The 20550-nt window shown below is 35.0% G+C and overlaps 1 protein-coding gene across 2 annotated transcripts in view; it reads right to left on the reverse strand.

The window, feature by feature from the left end:
* The window catches only part of LOC106120170 (mediator of RNA polymerase II transcription subunit 1), a 181046-nt gene that overhangs the window by 11968 nt on the left and 148528 nt on the right, over positions 1-20550 (reverse strand). For both annotated transcript variants that reach the window (XM_013315411.1, XM_013315412.1), the window contains exons 6-9: positions 10946-11064; positions 9093-9226; positions 8273-8382; positions 7232-7402 (exon numbers count right to left, since the gene is read on the reverse strand). In XM_013315411.1, coding sequence (XP_013170865.1) covers positions 7232-7402; positions 8273-8382; positions 9093-9226; positions 10946-11064 — 534 coding nt within the window. The remainder of the gene's footprint in view (positions 1-7231; positions 7403-8272; positions 8383-9092; positions 9227-10945; positions 11065-20550) is intronic.

Genomic DNA, 20550 nt, shown 5'->3' on the forward strand with positions numbered 1-20550 from the left:
CAAAGGTTAGAAAACAAACAGTAATAACGACACAAGATATTGGTCCAGCGTCTGTGATGTTCTTTCCACGGTATTCGAACATGAAATGATAGCACAATAGATGGGGAAAGATATCGAAGAGATGACCCCTCGTTGATATATTGACCACGCGAATTACGAATACTGACCAGTCTAATAACAAAGGCGTTCTACACTGGCTAATTTGCATATTTCTCCTTATTATCATTCGTATTCCAATGATGCCAACATTGTAGAAAATAATTCTAACTTATATTATTATCAATTAGATTTTTCCCGCAACTCCGTTCGTGCAAGATTAAAAAAAACTTATTAAGTAACCTTTATGCTCTTCCAGACTATTCCACATCTATGCCAAATTTTATCGAGATAAATTCAGCCATTCTGCAGCTTCTAACAAACATCCATCTATCTAAACATTTGCAATTATATTAGTACTAGCTGTCGCCCGCGACTCCGTCCGCGCGGGATTAAAAATAGATGTTGGCCGATTCTCAGACCTACTCAATATGCTCACAAAATTTCATGAGAATGACCGATTCTCATGAAATGGCCGTTTCGGAGGAGTATGGGAACGAAAATTGTGACACGATAATTTTATGTATAAGATGAGGTAAGTAAACAAAACGACAACATTTGTATCGTTTACTAGAAGTTTAACACTAATGAAAACTATTTTGCCTTGTATTAAATGTCGTTCGGTAAACGACATTTAAGTACGTTAAACATGGCCCATGTCTTTTTCTAACATATAAGTACTGTAACTATGGAAACAAGAAGTAATCTGAGAACTCAACAATAACTGTGATAGCAACTATTAATTAGATAAATTTTCCATATGAAGTTTTTTTTTATTACAGAAGGCAAACGAGGAGCGGGAGCACCGAGGTGTTCAACGACGCCCATGGACATCAGCAATACCAGAGGAACCGCATATGCGTTGCCGGCCTAAGTAATACGTAATAACGTATTTGCTAATAAATATATTATATTTTAATTAAATATCAATTTCGGTGATTATATTTTGTCCCGTTTTAGCATTTATTTAATATCATTATTTATTTAAAGTCAATATTAATGTTCAAATTGAATATTAAAAATAAACATGGTTGTGAAAGTATCCTAAAAATGTAAATTTATTTAATTGCATCATATAAGAACTGTTATAAAGCAAGTTTTCATCAAACTTTAATTGTACAAGATCTAATTTGATAATATACTACAAACATTTGAACAATGGTGTACATTTAATTTAAGATATGGTACGTTACATCTGGATATCTTACTTCCATTTTTCTTGTTAGTACGATATGAGCATAACAATTTTCTTTTGCTTGTCCTCATCAAAATAATTTCCTATTGTAATTAGCTAGAGGTAATCTAATTGCAACTGATAGTTAAAAAGGGCTTGACTTATTATTGAAATTAGTTCTAAGCAATTTGTGAACCCCATTTCTCACGGTGATATTTCGAAGTGTGGCGTCCATAATTTTATTCGTGCATTTGTCGTAAGTAAAGTAGGGGACACGTGACTTGACCCGCGAGGTCAGAGGTCACCGAGTTACGTAAAATATTTTAATATTGCTATAATTGTTTGTAAGAAGTGATGTTTTTAAAAGACTTAAGTAAAAGGGTTGGATGTTTTGAACATTGCTATTATTTAAATGATTTGAAATCTATACACAAAATAGACACTTCTTAAAATTTAACCATAATGTGTTTTTATATTATTATTTATCAGAAAATTTCTAGCTAACAGAATGTAACTTGTAAAATAAAACAAGGATTTCTTTACAAAGGCAGCGTGAGGAGGAATCGCAAGACATGTACGCCACGTTCACTAATCCATCACAGTTAACCTACGGGAAGATGATGCTGAAGATTTAGGGGAGTACCACGCATCTAGGGTTGCCAACTGTTTATAAACATAGATCGGTACTTGCCAATTCTTTACTCCGTAACGGAGAAAAAAACAAGGCACATTCTAAGAAAGAATAAGGTAACTTCGTCAAATCCGTATCGCGAATGTTCACGATCCAAATTCAAAGAATTGTGTTCAAACTCGAAGAGGTGGCATCCCTATATGTTCCTTCAATTATGCATCGGGACGCTTATCGCCGAGACTGAACGCACCTGCGTCCTTGTCACACTACATTATTAATGGAAGTGCGAGACCAAGGGCGTCTTACGATGTACAATCAATTTCCTGCATGTGTGGATATGCCCTAATTTTTTCAAGTAATCTCACATACATACTCGCTTTAATGAATCTTACAGAGGGAGTGGAATGGAAATTACTTCATCGAAAGAAAGGAAACTCTTAGAAATTACGCGGCCAGTTTGAAGGTAATAAATATGTTTAAAGAATAAATATACTTTTAAGTTTAAGTAGTCTGCTTAATCCTAGATTTTGGTTATACTTTTATTTCTTCCATTTCGTATTCTGTCAATTTAATATTCAATAAATAAAATATTAAGAGGCCGTTACAACGACTACAATATGCGGCTGTGATTTTATTTTTTCCGCCTCGGAGATGAAGACGGAGAGTTTGACTTATTTCCTCGTTGCGACGTTGCGGAGAAATTCGGAGACGTCTATGTAATATTCACCGCTTCACTGACAGTTTGATGGAATTGAGTTAAGAGTTTGTATGAGGGTATCTCGTGGATCAGAATTTTTCTCGATATTCTGACGTTTAAGTTTACGTATGTTATTTCTAACAGTGCTAAAGACACAAAGGTACGTTTACACTACAATACTAGTACACTCAGGCTATATACTGAATGACATTGTATGGGCACCGCTGTGTAAAATTCCGTATCAGTGTAAACAGCGCTGACATTAATGTCGGAAAACAAGTCGTAGTCTAAACGAACCTTTATTATAATTCGTTTTATATTAATTATTTGAACCTATATCTCGTCGCGTCGGTGGCTGAGGAGTCAAGCAATTGACTTGCAATCTGTAGGTCCTGGGTTCGAATTCCGCCATGTACCAATATGTTTTTCGATTTCCGATTTACATATGTACCTTTATCCAACATTCTTACGGTAAAGGAAAACACCGTGATGCAACCTGCACATATCTGAGAAGAAATTCAAAGATACGTGTGAAGTCAACTAACCCGCACTGGGCCAGTGTGGTTGACTATGGCCTAGTCACCCCTAACTTAGGGTAGGCTCCGAGCCCCTCAGTGGGGATGTATAGTGAGCTGATGATGAATATCTTGATCGAAGTTTTCTATCCTACGTTTAGAAGGCTTTATATTTATTACAAAACTATTAATTTCATAATAATTATAATGAAATTACTATTTACACAGCTATCTTCCAGTCAAAGTTCCGTTAAAATCAGTCTAGAGGTTTCGGAGAATACCGGAAACAAACGCAGTGTTGCGGACAGATAGACAGACATTTTTGTAATGTTTCAATTTTATGAAATATGTTTTTTTTCGTATATTACATACATCACTGCAATGTTATTAATATGTATAAATTATGAATCTTGTACCAAACATGATTCGTTTACAATAATATACCTCACTCCATACTATATGAAATACAAAGCAACTGGTTGGTCTTCAACATAAATAAAAAATTCTATGAGAATATTTTCAGTAAAAAGATGTCACAGATGTAGTAGAAACATTTACGAAATAACGTCACCCAATGAATATGTTTGATAAGTCTGCGTAAACACACATTGTGTTCGTTTCCTCCTCACATTCGTAACCCCGTACATCTGCACCCCCCACGCTCCCCACACACCCCGTACATCCCCTGTTAGGGGTATATAACACACATTTGTCAGAAATTGGATACCCACTTAGTTTAATAAAATGGATTCATGTTATATGAGTTTTTGTACAAATTTATTTGATGGCGAAGTAAATTAATTCTACATTTAGACGGCAATATTATTTTTAATATTCAACAGTAAAAGAAGTGACATACTAGAATAAAATGTATTTTTTTTTAAGACATAAACCTCTATTTACTAAAAGTATTATTTAAACGACAGATGTAGAGATATTTGGAACATGTTTCTCATAGCTTTTGTCACATTCATAATTACAGGATATAAAGTCTTACGACGTGACTTTTTTTTTATCATAAGCTGGCAAACGAGCGAGCGGCCACCTCAAATCGCTGAAATAGCGTAGTGACCGTTGCCCATAGACATACGCAATTACATATGCGTTGTCTACCTTTAATCGACGGAGGAGAGGATGCACACAAAGAAAATATTTTCCCTTTCCATGCATCCTCTCATCCGGAAAGTCCACTTTCACTTCCCATCCTTTCCTTATAAGAAAAAGAGTGGGAAGGGAAAGAGGACTTAATTAGGCTCCGGGACGCACTTGCTTGGTCAGTATGGATATAGTACATATAGTATGATATCGTAAGCAATTTGTGTGTCGTTATAAATTGTAAACCCTACAGTAATATAACTAGACAATGTTATTCGAAGAAGAATGAATTAACTTACTACATTATGTTTAAAACGTTTTATTTGCTATTAAACTTTCCATTTTAAAGTTCTAAAGCTTTCTTTTAAATCTTCCAATGGCTGTGCATGGTATAGAAAATCTGAGGTATTATATGCTCATGAAAAGTTATTGTTTAACACGTGAATGTTTGCTACTACATATATTTCTGTCCTTTCATAGTTCATATTATTCAAATTTGATCCGCTTTTCAACGATGCTTAATTACATCTACTACATCGAATTTGAACTCTAAAACAGATATGAGTAGTACGAAAATGTAAAATCTAAAACATGCGAATGTAATTATGTCGTAATTATGTACGCAAATATGCCGTATCCCGAGGCCGTAATGAAGTGGCACAAAAGCGGATTTATTGCGTTCAAAGGCATTCCGATGTCAATATGTTGTGAACAAAACTGCGCCGCGCCCGTTTGTAATTATGTGCCCCGTGTTTGTGTCGGCCTTTATTGCTTCCTGCAGGTGACGTCAAATCACGGGACCCGATCAAAGTGAGTGCTTTTAATAAAGCGAGCCACGCCACCCACCTGTCCACGTTAAGCAGAGCTCTTGACGTCTATGGAACATCAACAAATCCAACGAACACCTTTTGCTTCAATTGAAGCGCGAGGGATCGCGTTAAATTGGACGCTCCATCAATAGTCTGTCTGTGATATTATTATTAATATTGCATTTCCGATTCATTCATGCGGCTGAAAATGCCACCTTTGTATTGACAGATTTAATTGCAATGCGCCTCAATTTGCTTTTTACAAATGTTGAATTTACACGTCAATGTGTTTTTTTTTTTACCGAATACAAGCCTTTGTTTACTGACTTGTTCAAAGTTTATAGTTTCGATTCAGAATTCTTTAAATAATTTAAGATTTCTAAATAATAGATCGGGTCACCGAACATGGATAAATTCTCACATAATTAATGAATTACAAATAGCCACCCCTCGATCTAAAATGAGAATTCTCGACCTGTGTGAATAATTCTAGTTTGATTCGCGCAAATTTAATAGAGTCCCTTCAATTTTTGTGTATCTACGCCGACAGGTGGAGATGCTGCGAGGGGCCGAATATCTCGCGATCGAGTTTCGCAACTCCAACCCTTCGCCGAACAGAAAAATACGTGCAGTCGTTAATCTATTTTAAAATTATTTTTTCTTCTCATTTCAAGTAAAGTATCATTTGATTAATAAATTATTTGTAAAGGTTATTATTGAATTTAATTTCTATATACTTTTTGATTTCTTTAGTCGGATCGTCATTGTCCATTATAAAATCTACCACACAAATACACTATAATTACCATACATTTTAGGTTTAAACTAATAATAAACTTCTCGAAGCTCTTAAATAGTCTTCTAATAAGTCTAATAAGTCTTCTATAAGGTTAAGAAGAATTTTCTAAATATCTATTAAGTTTGATACTGCTAGTTTTGTAATAAACACGCTCAGGGTTGCACCGTTGTCGTGTTTGAATTATTAAAATGTAACAATAGTTGAATAGGTTCAGTTCGGCGAACGTTTCGCACTGGAATCCGCGATGTATTAGCATAAGAATTCGCATCTACCCTAATTCCCACGGCGAGCTTTCGAATGAGCGAGCGCTAAGAATTATTAGATCTTATTGCATTATATCAGATAGTAATAAAACTATTCTTAGAGGATCCTTTTGAGACATTTCAACGGATGTAGTCACACGATTTCAATAAGAAGATTTTGTTCGATGTTTGAATTTTTAAGGGTGAATTTTTTATATTCATAGTACGTAAATGAATACTGATAAGTTTAGACTTGTTAGTGAAATAAGAGAATTGATAATCAGTGATTTTTACAAAAACATTTTTTTCCTAACTACCATTTACGAGTATTTAATGAGATTCGTAAAGTCAAACGAAGTCGAAGTTTGTACAAAAAATATTCCTCCATCTGCCATGTGCGTGATTTGTGAGCTCTTGATTTTTGTTACTCCTTTTACCACAATTTTATGAGCTTCAACGCGAGGCTGCTTTATTAGATGTTGGGTGTAACGACGCAGTCAGCTGGAAACTTTTTGTATCGTAGATTTTGTAGGGCCGACGAGAAAATAAATATTGAAACGACCGAAATGTAATCCTTTAAATTTTGGGTAGACAGTAACAAGAAAGTAACACTATTTGCCAATGTACAAAACAAAGAAAAAATGTAATACATTAATAGAAAAAAAAACAATTTAAATAGTTATGATAAAATTTTCGTAGATCTTCGCTTACACGTAGCACAGATTCGTAGTGTTACGCAAGTGCCGCCTACGCTCGCTACGGAATCAAGTTAGTGTAGCAGTTTCGTAGCATTTTAAAATTGATCCCACGAGAACACTATTTCATACATGTAACATTAAAAATATTACCTTAAAAGAAGAACAGCGATAAGAATCGAGCTTTTAGGATTAACTTAACGCTCTGTATTGTTTATCCAAACTAGTTAAGTTTTTTTTTATATTATTAAATTATTGTAAAATAATATTCAATCGTTATTCTTGGTCCATTATACGTTTGGAATTACCAGCTGTAAATAGCAAACTAATGCAACGATTTAATTCTTTAGAGCTTTAAAATATTTTAGTAAAAGTGTAGCCGTTGTTATTTTTAATTAAAAATTCTTCAACGAAAATATAAAAAAATTGTTGATTATTTGCTTTTTTATTAGAGCTCATTATATATAACAGTACTTACATTGGTACAACTCTTAGGTTTGGTGCCGTTGGTTTTCTTGGCGTATTTTGATGGTGGCGTGGTTGGTGCGGGCGGCGTGCAGGGCGGGCTGCTGTCGCTGCCGCCTCCGCTTCCGCTCCCGCTGCCGCTCCCGCTCGTGCTTGTACCACTCTTCTCCGAGCCGTTGCTTAACTGTGCGGACAAAATGGCGCGAGCCACTTGAGTGTTTTATGTTTCAGAGTTTCGCTTTTAATTACCCAAGTTTATCCACCAGATAAATGTTTAAGAAAATCTTTCTTTGGGAGACTTTTTTTAAGTTCGCTCTAATTACGTTCGGGACGAGCGCAGTTTTGTTGGCTTAATGATTTTTATTTAATTTACATATATTAAAGTAAAGGACCATTTTAAAGAAAGAATAATCAGTACAATACCAGTCACTCATAAAGAAATTTATGAAAGCTTAAGTTGCCTGTTTAAATATATTTATAATGAACACGATCAAATGCAAGTTGTTTACATTTAAAAATCGACATGTCCCTCATTAAAAGTCGCTCGTAACATCACCGCTCGATGTCGGAACATTGTTTGCGAAACGAATCGGGGTAAAACACGACCATCATTATATCCAACTTTTTTGTACGTCCGAACCTTAATGGCGTCACAGAATGAAAAGCGCGCGCGGATTCGGGCTAATTGCTTAATTAATAAGGTCGCCGGGTTGTGAATTTTACACACGGTCAGTTGGAAGCGAGCCAAGAGCACTTGTAATAAAAATGCCAGTTAAAAACTCCGACTCGTGACAGCGAATAGGAATTTATTTGGAAATTTCATGATGGGAACTTTACGGAGTTCGCCTTTTATATCCACAAGAGGATTATGCGCCCACTTAATAATAAGTAATAAATAGTTACTTAACTTTTCTTATAAAGGTGTACACAAATATTTGAAAGTTTAAGAAGCTTTTTCTCGTCTAAATATAATAAATTTCTACTCTGTCAGTATTATGCTAATTGAAATTCTGTATGTATGATGCCTGTGGTTAATGGTTTCATATCGACTTACATCAGAATGTAGCGGATTACTCCGCGATGGGGATGGAGGCGAAGCGACTCGAAGCGAATTCGTGTCGCGCTCTCCGTTACCCGTAGCCCCATTACTGTTGTTACTTGTACCTGAAATATGAGTAGTATTATTTTTGGGTTTTACATTTACAAAAATAAAATATGATTTATTAATTGTGATCCGCAGTTTTATTAATTTAATAGTTCGATGATGCGAAAATAATTATTTAAATTCGACTGATATGTGCGATTAGTAAGTCTGACAAACAATTTTTTTTATTATATTAAAATATTTATTACATGTGTTACTTAATATTTGCTTATTATGCTTTACGATTCCGCCGATTTTCAATTACAGAGTACATTTTATAAAAGCTTATTTGTATTTTGTTATAAATATCTCGTATATCAGAAGTGTAGTGTGCGTGGAATTAAAGCGCTAAGTGCTCCGCCATAATTACGACAGCTAGTTAACGGTGTCAACTGTGATGCCTCACTTCTCAACAGAGCTTAGAGAGCGGCGCAACCTAATTTACGAGGGTATGCAGGTGTCATGACAAATTCGCATGAGTTTTTATTATTTATTTCATATGAGTATGGTATGGAAACAACAGTTTGTTACCATGGGGATTCGGATACAGGAGCCGGAGGAGTTCTTTTAGTTTTGATAATAATTACAATAATTTGATGAACAGGTTATTAATCAGGTTGTTAATCAGAAACTAACAGCAGCTATTGTTATGACTTCTGTGTATAGGCTTGTAACGTGTTAGTATTTTGGATCGCTTCTGTACATTCTTACATCTATGTTATTTACTCACCTGCATCAGTGGGTGGTTGGTGATGGTTCTCTGTGTGCCGGCGCAAGGAGCGTGCGTCGCAGTACGACTTGCCACATCCCTCCGCTTTACACTCGTAAGGCTTCTTGTTGCGGTGAGTCAGCATGTGACCGTTACTGACAACACAACAATATATCAAGAAATATGTACACACAGATATTAAGAGTATATGGTGTAGATTTTTGTAACGTATACTTCTCGTATAATTCATTCGTCTTCCCAAACGAAACAAAAGACGTATAGTCGAATTCAATGGAAAATATATATTTTATCAAACCTATCTTAACCATTTTACCTATTAAATCACATCATCAATTTGAACACCAAAACTTTCGAAAAAAAATCCATAGGTAATTAAAAACTTTTTCAGCCAGTGATATGTGTCAGTATAATTTGCTTACTTTTAAGACATATGTACGTAAGAGTTTAACGATCAAACTTAGTCATTAAATGGTGAGATAGTTCCGTTATGTAGACTTTCATACAAATCTATACTAAGCGACCTCCTAAGTGACTACTTAACAAGTCTGTGTAGTGTTAAAAAAATGATTGAATAGTCAAAGAAACACCTTATCTATATCTTTACCTTGGACCGAAATATAATCTGTGATTATAGAATACGAAGTGCCGCCCAAAGCGGGTCACGGGATCAACAGAATTGTACCGCGTTCAGTTAACGCCTGAGCATTATGAACACAATGGTTGCATTAATATTCATGCGCGGGCTTGCCGCAGGATTAAAGGGCAAGCCAGCGCCGCGCGCTACATGTGTTCAAACCAAATATAACTACGTGTAAACTGAACACCTTTGTTGTTATTCTAATGAAAGCATTTATAGTAAACTTATACACCTAATATTTTCTCATTAGGTGAAAGGATAATTTAATTATCGACTATACTATATACTATATTACAAATTTTTAAGATTAAAATTCACCTTTTAAATATTATTTTAATGTTATCACATAATTATTTTATGTTGAATTGAAGTAAATCATAAATTAATTTAATTTCTTATGATGTCATATTTTATATAACCATTATATAGGTTATATATTATATAGTCTCGAATTTCAGTATAACAATAGTTTCGTAGTCAACAAAAACAGTATCTCCGCGCCGCATAGTCTGCCGGCAGCTGTATTCTCTGTTGTTTTTCGTCTGCTAAGGTTTTTGTAGCTGTTAAGTTTGGGACCTCTGACAACTGTTTTTATAACTACAATGATAAATGTAACCTTGTCGCATAATCATCTTTTTTATCGTCGAGAATTCAGAAGTCTTTACTAAGCGTCTCATAGCACCGCATAGAACATGGTTTTGAAAATATGAGCTTGGTCCATGTCATAAATGGAAAAAAAAAATCAATAGATGCCAATTAGACAACAGCAAGATTTAAACTCTTATGGCATTTTTTTTATTTTACCTCATAAAAGTATTTTTCTAAAATGCAAATTTTCACACTTATCAACGTCGTCGACGACGCCCCTAAAAGCGCAGGCGCGCAGTGAGCGACGGGCCGCGTCCGCGAAATAATACCAGTACCACTCATCCTGATGAAGGGCCCCCCGATGGGCTCAAAACTAGTCGGTGCCGCCACCGGATTAATATAAATTTGACTTTACTTTTTATGTTAACGACTGGCTACAAAAAGGTGGAAGAAGACCGAAGAAAGTAAAAATTGTGTGAAAGGGGATATGTGTAAGGAAGTGAACTTAGATATGACGGCTGATAGTGATGCATGGAAGACTATTGTATACTTTGCTGGTCTTTTGTAAAGACAAGGCTAGGTTGATGATATGTATACTTATGTTCTAAATGTTTTTAATTTTACTTACAGATGATCTTGCCGTTTGAAAGCCTTCGCACATGTAATGCAGACGTACTTCCGCTCATCGCTATGCGTTAGTTTGTGCTTGGCCAGGGCTGATGCGTTACCAAACACCTTGTTGCACACCTGATGGATCAAAGAAATTAGTTTTTAGTTTATGTTGTGCGTATGTATATGAGATTTTATTATGACATTTACTTATATACAATCCTGCTCTTTTTAGATCGTACACTTGCATAGTAAATATATTTGTGGGATCCTCCCTTTGGAACACATAATAAAATGTATTGTTATCCCATTCATTCTCTTTGGACTAATAGAGGTAACAATATAATATTTCATAAATTAAATCTTACGGCTACACTGTCTCATATATATCAGTTGTTTAATATATATCATTTTAAACATTACACGATGAAATGTTACGTGGTTTATTTTACTTTTGTCTTTTATTATATTTGACATCATGACTTGTTGGTCTTTTGACTAGAGTATTTTTATTAACATGGTATTCTAATTAATTATTTAGTAGCAGTGCACAAAGAAGTCGAAATGTGCGAGTCCGGCCACCGTTGAAATGAAAGCGACGTAATATTAAGTTGCGCGATGTAATAACAGAGAAACGGGTCGGAACAAGTCCCCGGGCGGCGACCCTAATGCCGTGTTTGTTTCTCATCTAATTAAGAAGGCCTTTCGTTTTCTTAGACTGCTTTTATTCGAAATGACCACGGGGGCGCTCGAGATATCGCGTGTTAATGATTACAAGATCATGCTACTATTAATCTTACTTATTTATATTTTTTATTCATACAAAAAAAAATCAACCAGATCACCAACATTACTGGCAGGTTACAAAGCGACGTCCTTCTGTATTTTTTTTATAATTTTAAGAAAAAGTAATAATAAAATTTGAACAATAAAAAAAAAATCGAACAATACTAAACTGAAAAACTGTTTAACGAAATACACCAGAGATTGAAGTCCGAAAATATGTTGACAAGAAATATGTAGGCCAGAGTTCCTCCGACTGAACGGTATTGTTTGGGAGTGGTTATTGCCCAGCGACATAAATACTTTACGACGACCTACAACTTTTGTGAGAAAGTTTTCACGTCTATAATAATAAAAAACGTCGAAGGCACAAACAAGAAATTGGGTCAGCTTACCTCATCGACATATTGTCCGTATGACATCAGATTTTATTTGAACCCGCATCAACAAGTTATGAAGGAAACTTTGGGAAGTAATCAATTATGAAATTTATCACTCGACTTGGATATTGTTTTGTGGACAAATAAAATAATAATTCTCTTGCTACTATGACTGCAATGACGTACAAATAAAAATCGGTACATGGAGAGATTAAGTTGTTAGTTAAGGTGTTTTATTTTTGTACTTTAGTTTCCGGAAATAGTTTAGCAGCAGCAATAAAACGGAAGTTTAATTAATTACGATTTTTTTGTCATACTATATCATATAATATGTAAAAAATATATACATATATAAATCGTTCATATACACGAAACAATTATAACTTTGTATCAATTTACAAAATTTGTTTTATCACTGGCTACAGAACAGGGTTGGTAGGAAATGAAACAATACATCTTGTAGGGAAGCTCGATAAGGAAATTATGCAAATTGAATTCACACAGTAACGATGCAAATAAAAATAAATTAAAAGAAAAACAATGTAAAGATGTCAAGTATCGTAAGATAAAATGTTATATTTATGAAAATTTTGTAACGAATAAAAATGTATATCTGCTTCGATTATAAATGCATAATTTGAGAATTATGAGAAATAAAGATTAGCGGTCATTTGTCAAAGAATATCGGACTCCGTCTACTTTTATTGTCTTTTGCTATTTAATATTTCAATTTACACTTTCCTTTATTTTTAACCTTGTTGGCGAAATCGTCAAAAAAACGATGGGGTCTATTATTAATTAAAAGAAAAAGAAGAAGAGAAAGAAAGAGATTTGTAATGACATTTATTTAAAGGAATATTGCGGTACGATTTGATCTATAGCGAAGCATCAAATTGAATGGCCTTCAAATTTAATAGGAATGTTAAAATAAATAATGTCTTCCTCCTTACTGGACCGCTAACTTATCTCTGTGCGGGACTATGTATGGGGAGGGAATATGGTTTTATAGGTCATAAAGTTGTAAAGACGGGACGTATAAATGTTCGGCTTAATCTGAAACGGTTTTTGAAGTCGATCGTCAGAATATTAAATTTAGTGGCCATCAAAAGTTTCAATGTTCGTTATTAGTTACGGATTTATTGGATTTAGTTTTCATAGTAATTTCGAAGGTTTAATGTTACCTAAAGCCTTTTTGTACTTTAATAAGTAGAAGTTTAGTTTAGTTACAGATTTCATCCATTTTAATTTTAGGCTTTAATTGCAGTTGAGTTTTTTGTTAACACATAAATATCCTTAACGTAAATAATATAACAATAAACCTAATTAAATACTTGGCAAACTATCGAATATACACTTTTTGTTTTACCAAAAACTTACATCTAATACTTGATAGTATACATTATTGTTAAGATTTAGGATTATTTAGGTGAGATAACAAATCTTCGACGAAGGTAAGATAAAAAGGGCGGACCTCTTTATCCGGGCCTGGTAAACTTTTATATCCGGCGAGCATTTTATTCGTAAGCCAGGCGCGGTCGCGCTGATCCGGCGACGGGGGCCGCACGCACGGACCCTCTCATCTATCTCCTCATATAAAATTGTTTGTCGTTGTTATCATGTTGATTGGTTATACACACTAGCCGAGTCCTGCGGTTTCATCCTTTGAACTTAATTAAAGGCTTTAACATAATGTTAAATACCCTATAACCTCTTATGTACAGAGCTCTAATTTAAAAGAATTTGTTTATTCATTTGGTAGTTTTGAGATAACAGTTCAATAAAAACTATTTGGAGGCACTTGCGAAGACAAACACAACCATAAAACCGTTCATTTATATTATAATACTAAAAAAATCTAAATCTGTATAGATTTCAATCATTTTTTCAGCTATTTTTAATAAAATACTTATACCATACCAAATTGTATATTGACAATTTAGTATATAGCTACAATTGGACTAAGATTACTTAGTAATACAATTGAATAATACACAGCCTTCGGCGAGAAATGGCTGATGCCTGGGAACTATTGACGGCAGATCGAAGAGGCCTCGAGGGCATTAACGTAGCTTTCAGCTTGCGTCAAGTAAAACAGTCACGTGGAATGTGAAATCCGGCCAATTCATGCCGTTCATTGATTGGTTAAATTTAGTTAATGTTGAAAATGAATTATTCATTATTGGTCTGAACCAGAAATTCTTACAAAATTGATAAGAAAATGGAATTGGGGAACAACTGACGGTTGCATACTTAAATGTATATGTATAGTTCCTTAAAAATGTGCGGGTTACGAATAGTCAAGTTTTAGACATTATTAGTTAAAATCGTTTAGAGCGAATGGCGCGTTTTCGTTACCAAGTCCAGTGTCAGAATGATTAGTGAGGGGACATAAACGTTGACATTTTAATAAGCCTAGTGTTGCGCCGTTACACCGGCACAGTGTAAGATTTTCTTCCTAACACAAGAAAACATTTTAGGTGCTTTCTTTGAGTGTGCCAAAAAGCAGTAGAATAATAATACTGTGTTTACTTACAATTACTGTGTACCTAATATTTATAGTCTTCTGCTCTTTTAAATGGTATTATTCTCTTTGCATTAACGATAGCGAACGTAAGAATATTAAAAATGTAAGATTTATCAGCGCAGTTGTGTATTACTCATTTCCTAGGCTGTGAGAGTTATTTCTCATTTGTTTTATTGTTTACATTTACCCCCTGAACGCAGAAGCCTCCCTTGCCCTGCCATTTGTCACCCGCGCCGCAGCTTTTGTTCTCTCATTTCAAAGATATTTGTCATTTTAGAAATAGAAAGCGCTTCATTATTTGCCACTGTTTTGTCAGGATTCTGAAACTCGGTCTTTGTTAGGTGCCGTTGCGGTCACTTTCGGTGCTTGCTTTGATACACTCGTGGATCAAGTTACCTTAAAACATTTAGTGTCGATCACTAGGGTCTCAGTGAGAGTCATGTTCAGTTTGTAGTGTAAATGTATGTTTGAAACATTCATTTGAACTTAATCAAATTTCGTCTTTAAAAATGTTTACTCCCGGATATTTTTTTTTAAAGCAGTAAATGTATTAGCAAAAATCTTTTCAAGCAGACCTACAAAACGGTATACGCCTGTCCTGTCATACAAGAAGTGGATTTATGGCTAATTTCAAATTAAGAATGTTAGATTTCAAAAAAATGACAATAGTTAATCGTGGCAGCCTTTTATGTTGTGGTGTACCTATTCATCTTCTTTAAATCATTTGCCTTATCAGTTCCAAAGGTTTTGTTGTTAAGAAATAAAATAGTTCATTACAGATAAAATTTCTACCAATTTGTGTTAATTATATATCTGTCTATATGATGACGGTAAATAGATTTGAGGTTATACGAATAAATCTTTAGTAGAACGGCGCATGTATTGTTTCGCACTCCCGTTGCGTGCGTGCGTTTGCCTAGTGGGTCGGGATCAGGGGCCGCTAGGCTTTCAGATAAAGCGCCTCCGCAATATAAAAAGTTTGCCAAAAGCCTCGCCTTTTATCCCCGCGCCGCGCCGTGCCCTGGATTTATTTTATCCAACCTTCATCAATCGAAACAGGTACAAGCTATTTGTCTCAACATTGTATGAAACGTTATTTTATAAGGTCACGTGCATTATCACGTAAATAAATCTCTTGAGTTAAAACGAAATATAAACAAATTTTTTGATACTATATTTAAATTTTTATAAGTGAAAAAGTATCAATATGTTCTTACGAATTTTCTTTCTTACGATATAAATAATGTAACTTTTAGTTAATTTTATCCCTTCAATGAAGACTATTTAGTCTGCGAGAATCAAGATTGAAGGCAAAAGACGCGCTGGACGTAGGAAAAAGTCGCAGCTACGTAATATTAGGGAGTGGACGGGGATAAGGTCAGCGGAGGAACTGTTTCGCCTTGCACTTGACAGAACCAAATATTCCAAGTTCGCGGCCAACCTTCAAGACTGAAGAGGCACTAGAAGAAGAAGAAGAAAAATACGTTAATTAAAGCTATATCCTAATTTATAATTAGATGTATAGAAAGACGTTTAAATGGTTCAGGTTACATAGTGGCTTGCAGGTGTATCGCTGTCCGCAACGGATTACCCGACGAGCCTTGGACGGCTGCCCGCGGCTACGCTATTATCTAACTCTGCCCAGCTGTAACAGTATGCGAATTACTTTGCTGGGTGTTGTAACTTTGTAAACAGATTTTATATGCACCAATAGTACCGAAGTTTAAAAATTATTTTTAATCGATTACCTCAGCTATCTTACTAATATTATAAATGCGAAAGTTTAGATGGATGAATGCATGGATGTTTGTAGGTATCACCAGAACGGCTGACCGGATCTCTATGAAATTTGGCATTATGTTTTTTTAACTCCGCGTGGAGGGAGTCGCGGGCGACAACTAGTGTTGCAATAAAGTCATGTGCCCTCACTTTTATAGGTTTAATTGGTAAATAATTGCACTTAATTTTGAACTGAATTAATTAATCTCGCCTAACTTGTTTTAAACCCAACCGTCTAGAATTAAGTCGTATCAAACTTGAGCTGTAGAATATGTAAATTCGATTTTCAAACTTTTGAAAAAAGTATTTCAGAATAGAAAACTATTAAAAGTTTGGAATTAGTTTTAAAAATTGCAGCTGTTTAAGTTATGTGGTAGAGTAAACTTTCTTAAAACAATGTATGTTTAGATATAGTATGTGTTGGAAGAAGGCTTATCGTAGCCTGGCAGTCGCCCAACCGCCGCACCGGCTCAGCAATGGCTTTGCGACGGAACGCGGATCAACTGCTTTTAACTTAATACCCCTATGTACAGCCAAAGAATTAAATTCGCTTCCCACTTAGGATCCAGTATCACACTGTCACCATCAGAGCTATGTTTATTTTAGCAAGTATGTTGCTATAACAAACCGAAATGAGCAAAATTACTACAATAAATTAATTAGTGTAACTTTTATTAAATTTTATGTGCTTTTTATATCAATGAACAATGTTGCGTTAAAATCAGAACTTTACAAGTTCTTGTGTACTTTGTAGAGTTGCTATTCACCGAAAATGAAACACGCAAAGTTTATGTACGGGATTGTAAAAGTCACAGGTATGGAGAGAAAACACTTCTGGAATTATTATTCCCGTCTTCCTCGAGTCGGGAGCTTGTCGGTAACGTGAACAAAGAACAAGGCTTATAGTACTTACATTGTAAAACAAAAAAAGTTGTACCAAGTTCAATAGTATTAGGCAATCGGAGCTTTAAGTTTACTTCTCCGATAACAGATTGTTAAAAGAAGGTCAATAAAAGAATTTTATATGTGTGTTATTATGTAAAGAAGCGTCGGTGGCTCAGGAGTCAAACACTTGACTTGCAATCTGCAGGTCCTGGGTTCGAATCCCGCCATGTACCAATGTGTTTTTCGATTTCCGATTTACATATGTACATTTATCCGACGTTCTTACGTGATGCAACCTGCACATATATGAAAAGAAATTCAAAGATATGCGTGAACCAACCCGCACTAGGCCAGCGGAGTTGATTATGGCCTAGTCACCCTTAACTTAGGGTAGGCTCCGAGCCCCACGGTGGGGACATATAGTGAGCTGATGATGATGATGATGATTATTACGTACTCATGTAGTACGATCAATTTTTTTAAGTTGCTTTATAAGTTTTTTTCTTGACTATTACACAGTATCTATAGAAATCTGCTACACGTGTGAAGCCTGAAGGATTTTCATTAGAACCTTGATTCGTTGGACTTTTTCCAAAAACGGCATTATTGGCACTACCGTAATATTGGATATTTTCCAGCATTTTAATATAATTGAGGGAAAAGTTCTAGTTGGTAACTATGGTGAGATGTTTCAATCAACAGACAGCATATCACAATGGTTTAAATTTCTTAGATCCTTTGTATAGCTCTTTGTTTGGTGGTGTGTTTTAGTTTTTTAATTAATAACTATTTTAGTTTAATTAGTGGGAATATTATTATTAAATCAAATCTTGGATGGATGGATGTTTGTTAGAAGATATCTCCGGAACGGATTAATGAATCTATATTAAATTTCGTATAGATGTACAACATAATCTGGAAGGACACATGGGCTACTAATTAAGTTATTCTTTAATAACGCGCGGACGGAGTCGCGTGTGACAGTTAGTGATTTATAAATGTATTTATATATATGTGGTGTCCAAGTATATTGTAATATTTTTTCAAGGTCAAATTACTTTAGGGTGACGTTTAAAATAATTGAATGATGCTTACCTTTGACAAAATGCGGTATGCATCGATACAATTGAAGGAAAACAAGAGAGTTATTCGTTGGATATTCGTAATTGGTTGATTAATTATTAGCAGGATAGCGAGATGGGGTTAAAACGAGACGAGGGTCGCCTCCAGATCTACAGCGGGCGACATCAATAACGTTTAATTGGTAAGGACCATCAAGGCTATTACCCAGACGGCCCAATTAGCAGTATCAGTCGAATCTCATTCTCTTTACCCCGTCCCCCTCTCATAATTCCGAATTTTGGTGAAGAGATTAAATTATGATAGCTCATAGACAAAACTGATTGCGATGATCATTATTGTTAGTTAATCCGTTGTAATTGGCATTATCTTATGTTGAAGACAGAGCTTTAGTTAAATCGTGTGTCTTAAAGACAGACTTATCAAGCGTATCTTGTGTGTCTAGATTCGGTAATATTTTGAAGCATCAAAAATCATTCTAATTATATTTATCTTAATTTAATTTATAACATACTAGCTGTTGCCCGCGACTCCGACCGTGTGGATATATAAAAAACTTAATTAGTGTAGCCTATGTGTTCTTTCAGACTATGTTCTATACGTATGCCAAATATAATCGAGATCCGTTCAGCCATTCTAGAGATATCATCAAACACCCATCCATCCATCCATCCATCCACATCACATCCATCTAAACATTCGCATTTCTAATATTAGTAAGTTAAAAAAAAATCGGAAAAAAAATGAATAAACAGTATTCTATGGATAAGTAGTAGTCTGTCTCCTGGCTCTACGCTACCTCCTCACCAATTTTCAACGAAACTGGTAAAGTCGTTCTTGAGTTATTATAAATAGTGTAACTGACACGACTTTCTTTTATATATATACATATAGATTATTTCATTCTTGATTTATTTTTTTATCGCGTGATCATTGTGAAATCATTTATCAAAATTTACTTAAAATAATGAACTGCCGTTTTAAATATATAGGTAATGTTATCGTTTAAAGTATTTTTATACTACAGTGAGTGGGGTAAATCAATTTACACGGATACACTTAGGGTGGTTTTCCACTACCTAAACATTCATACTAAAACATATTGTCGTCGCTTTCATTCTCTCTGAAAAAACAGAGATAGCAACATATTTTTGTGCAGATCTTTCGGCAATTGAAACCTACGGTTACTTTCCCACCTACAGAATATCCGGTTACGTAAAGTTTGTATAAGAGCGGTTCGTCATGGCTTGGAATAATGGGGAGTGACGTCACGCGCCCTTTACGTTACCTCACCCCTCCTTCGGACTCGGTTACTCCACCTTCACCTCCTTTGTTGATATTACGCTGACCTATAAACACAATTTGTCGTTTCCCTTTCGTCTGAATTCTATCTGTTTGTATTTTTGCTAAATTAAAGGTGTATTGATAAAATACAGTCATCTTATTTCTTACTAATATTATAAATGTGAATGTTTAGATGGATGTTCGTTTGAACATATCTAAAGAACGGCTGAACGGATCTCTATGAAATTTGGCATACACATAGAACATAGTCTGTAAGAACACATAGGCTACTAATTATGTTTGTTTTTTTTATTCCGCGCGGACAGAGTCGCGGGCGACCTCTAGTGTAGTAATAAGAATATTTTCTTATTTTGTATACTTCTAACTTAGAACTACATCACATAGGTCTGAAATCTAGGTCTAAGTCTGATAACACTTGACTCTTAAAGTACGGGTGGAATACAATTAAGTGGGGTACTGGTCGTCATAATTTTCTAGACCTTATTATCTCTTTTCATGAAAATAACTAGAAGATAATGAGAGTTCATCATCATCAGCTCACTATACGTCCCCACCGAGGGGCTCGGAGGCTACCCTAAGTTAAGAGTGATTAGGCCATAGTCAACCACGCTGGCCAAGTGCGGGTTGGTTGACTTCACACATATCTTTGAATTTATTCTCAGATATGTGGAGGTTGCATCACGATGTTTTCCTTCATTGTAAGAACGTCGGATAAATGTATATATGTAAATCGGAAATCGAAAAACACATTGGTACATGGCGGGATTCGAACCCAGGACCTGCAGATTGCAAGTCAAGTGCTTGCCCACTGAGCCACCGACGCTCATAATGAGAGTTACTGAGATTCAATAATGAAAAATAAGAAAGAAATAACTAGATACAAATATT

This window comes from Papilio xuthus, unplaced genomic scaffold (genome assembly GCF_000836235.2).
Source record: "Papilio xuthus unplaced genomic scaffold, Pxut_1.1 DF826961.1, whole genome shotgun sequence".
NCBI classification, from domain to species: Eukaryota; Metazoa; Arthropoda; class Insecta; order Lepidoptera; family Papilionidae; genus Papilio; species Papilio xuthus.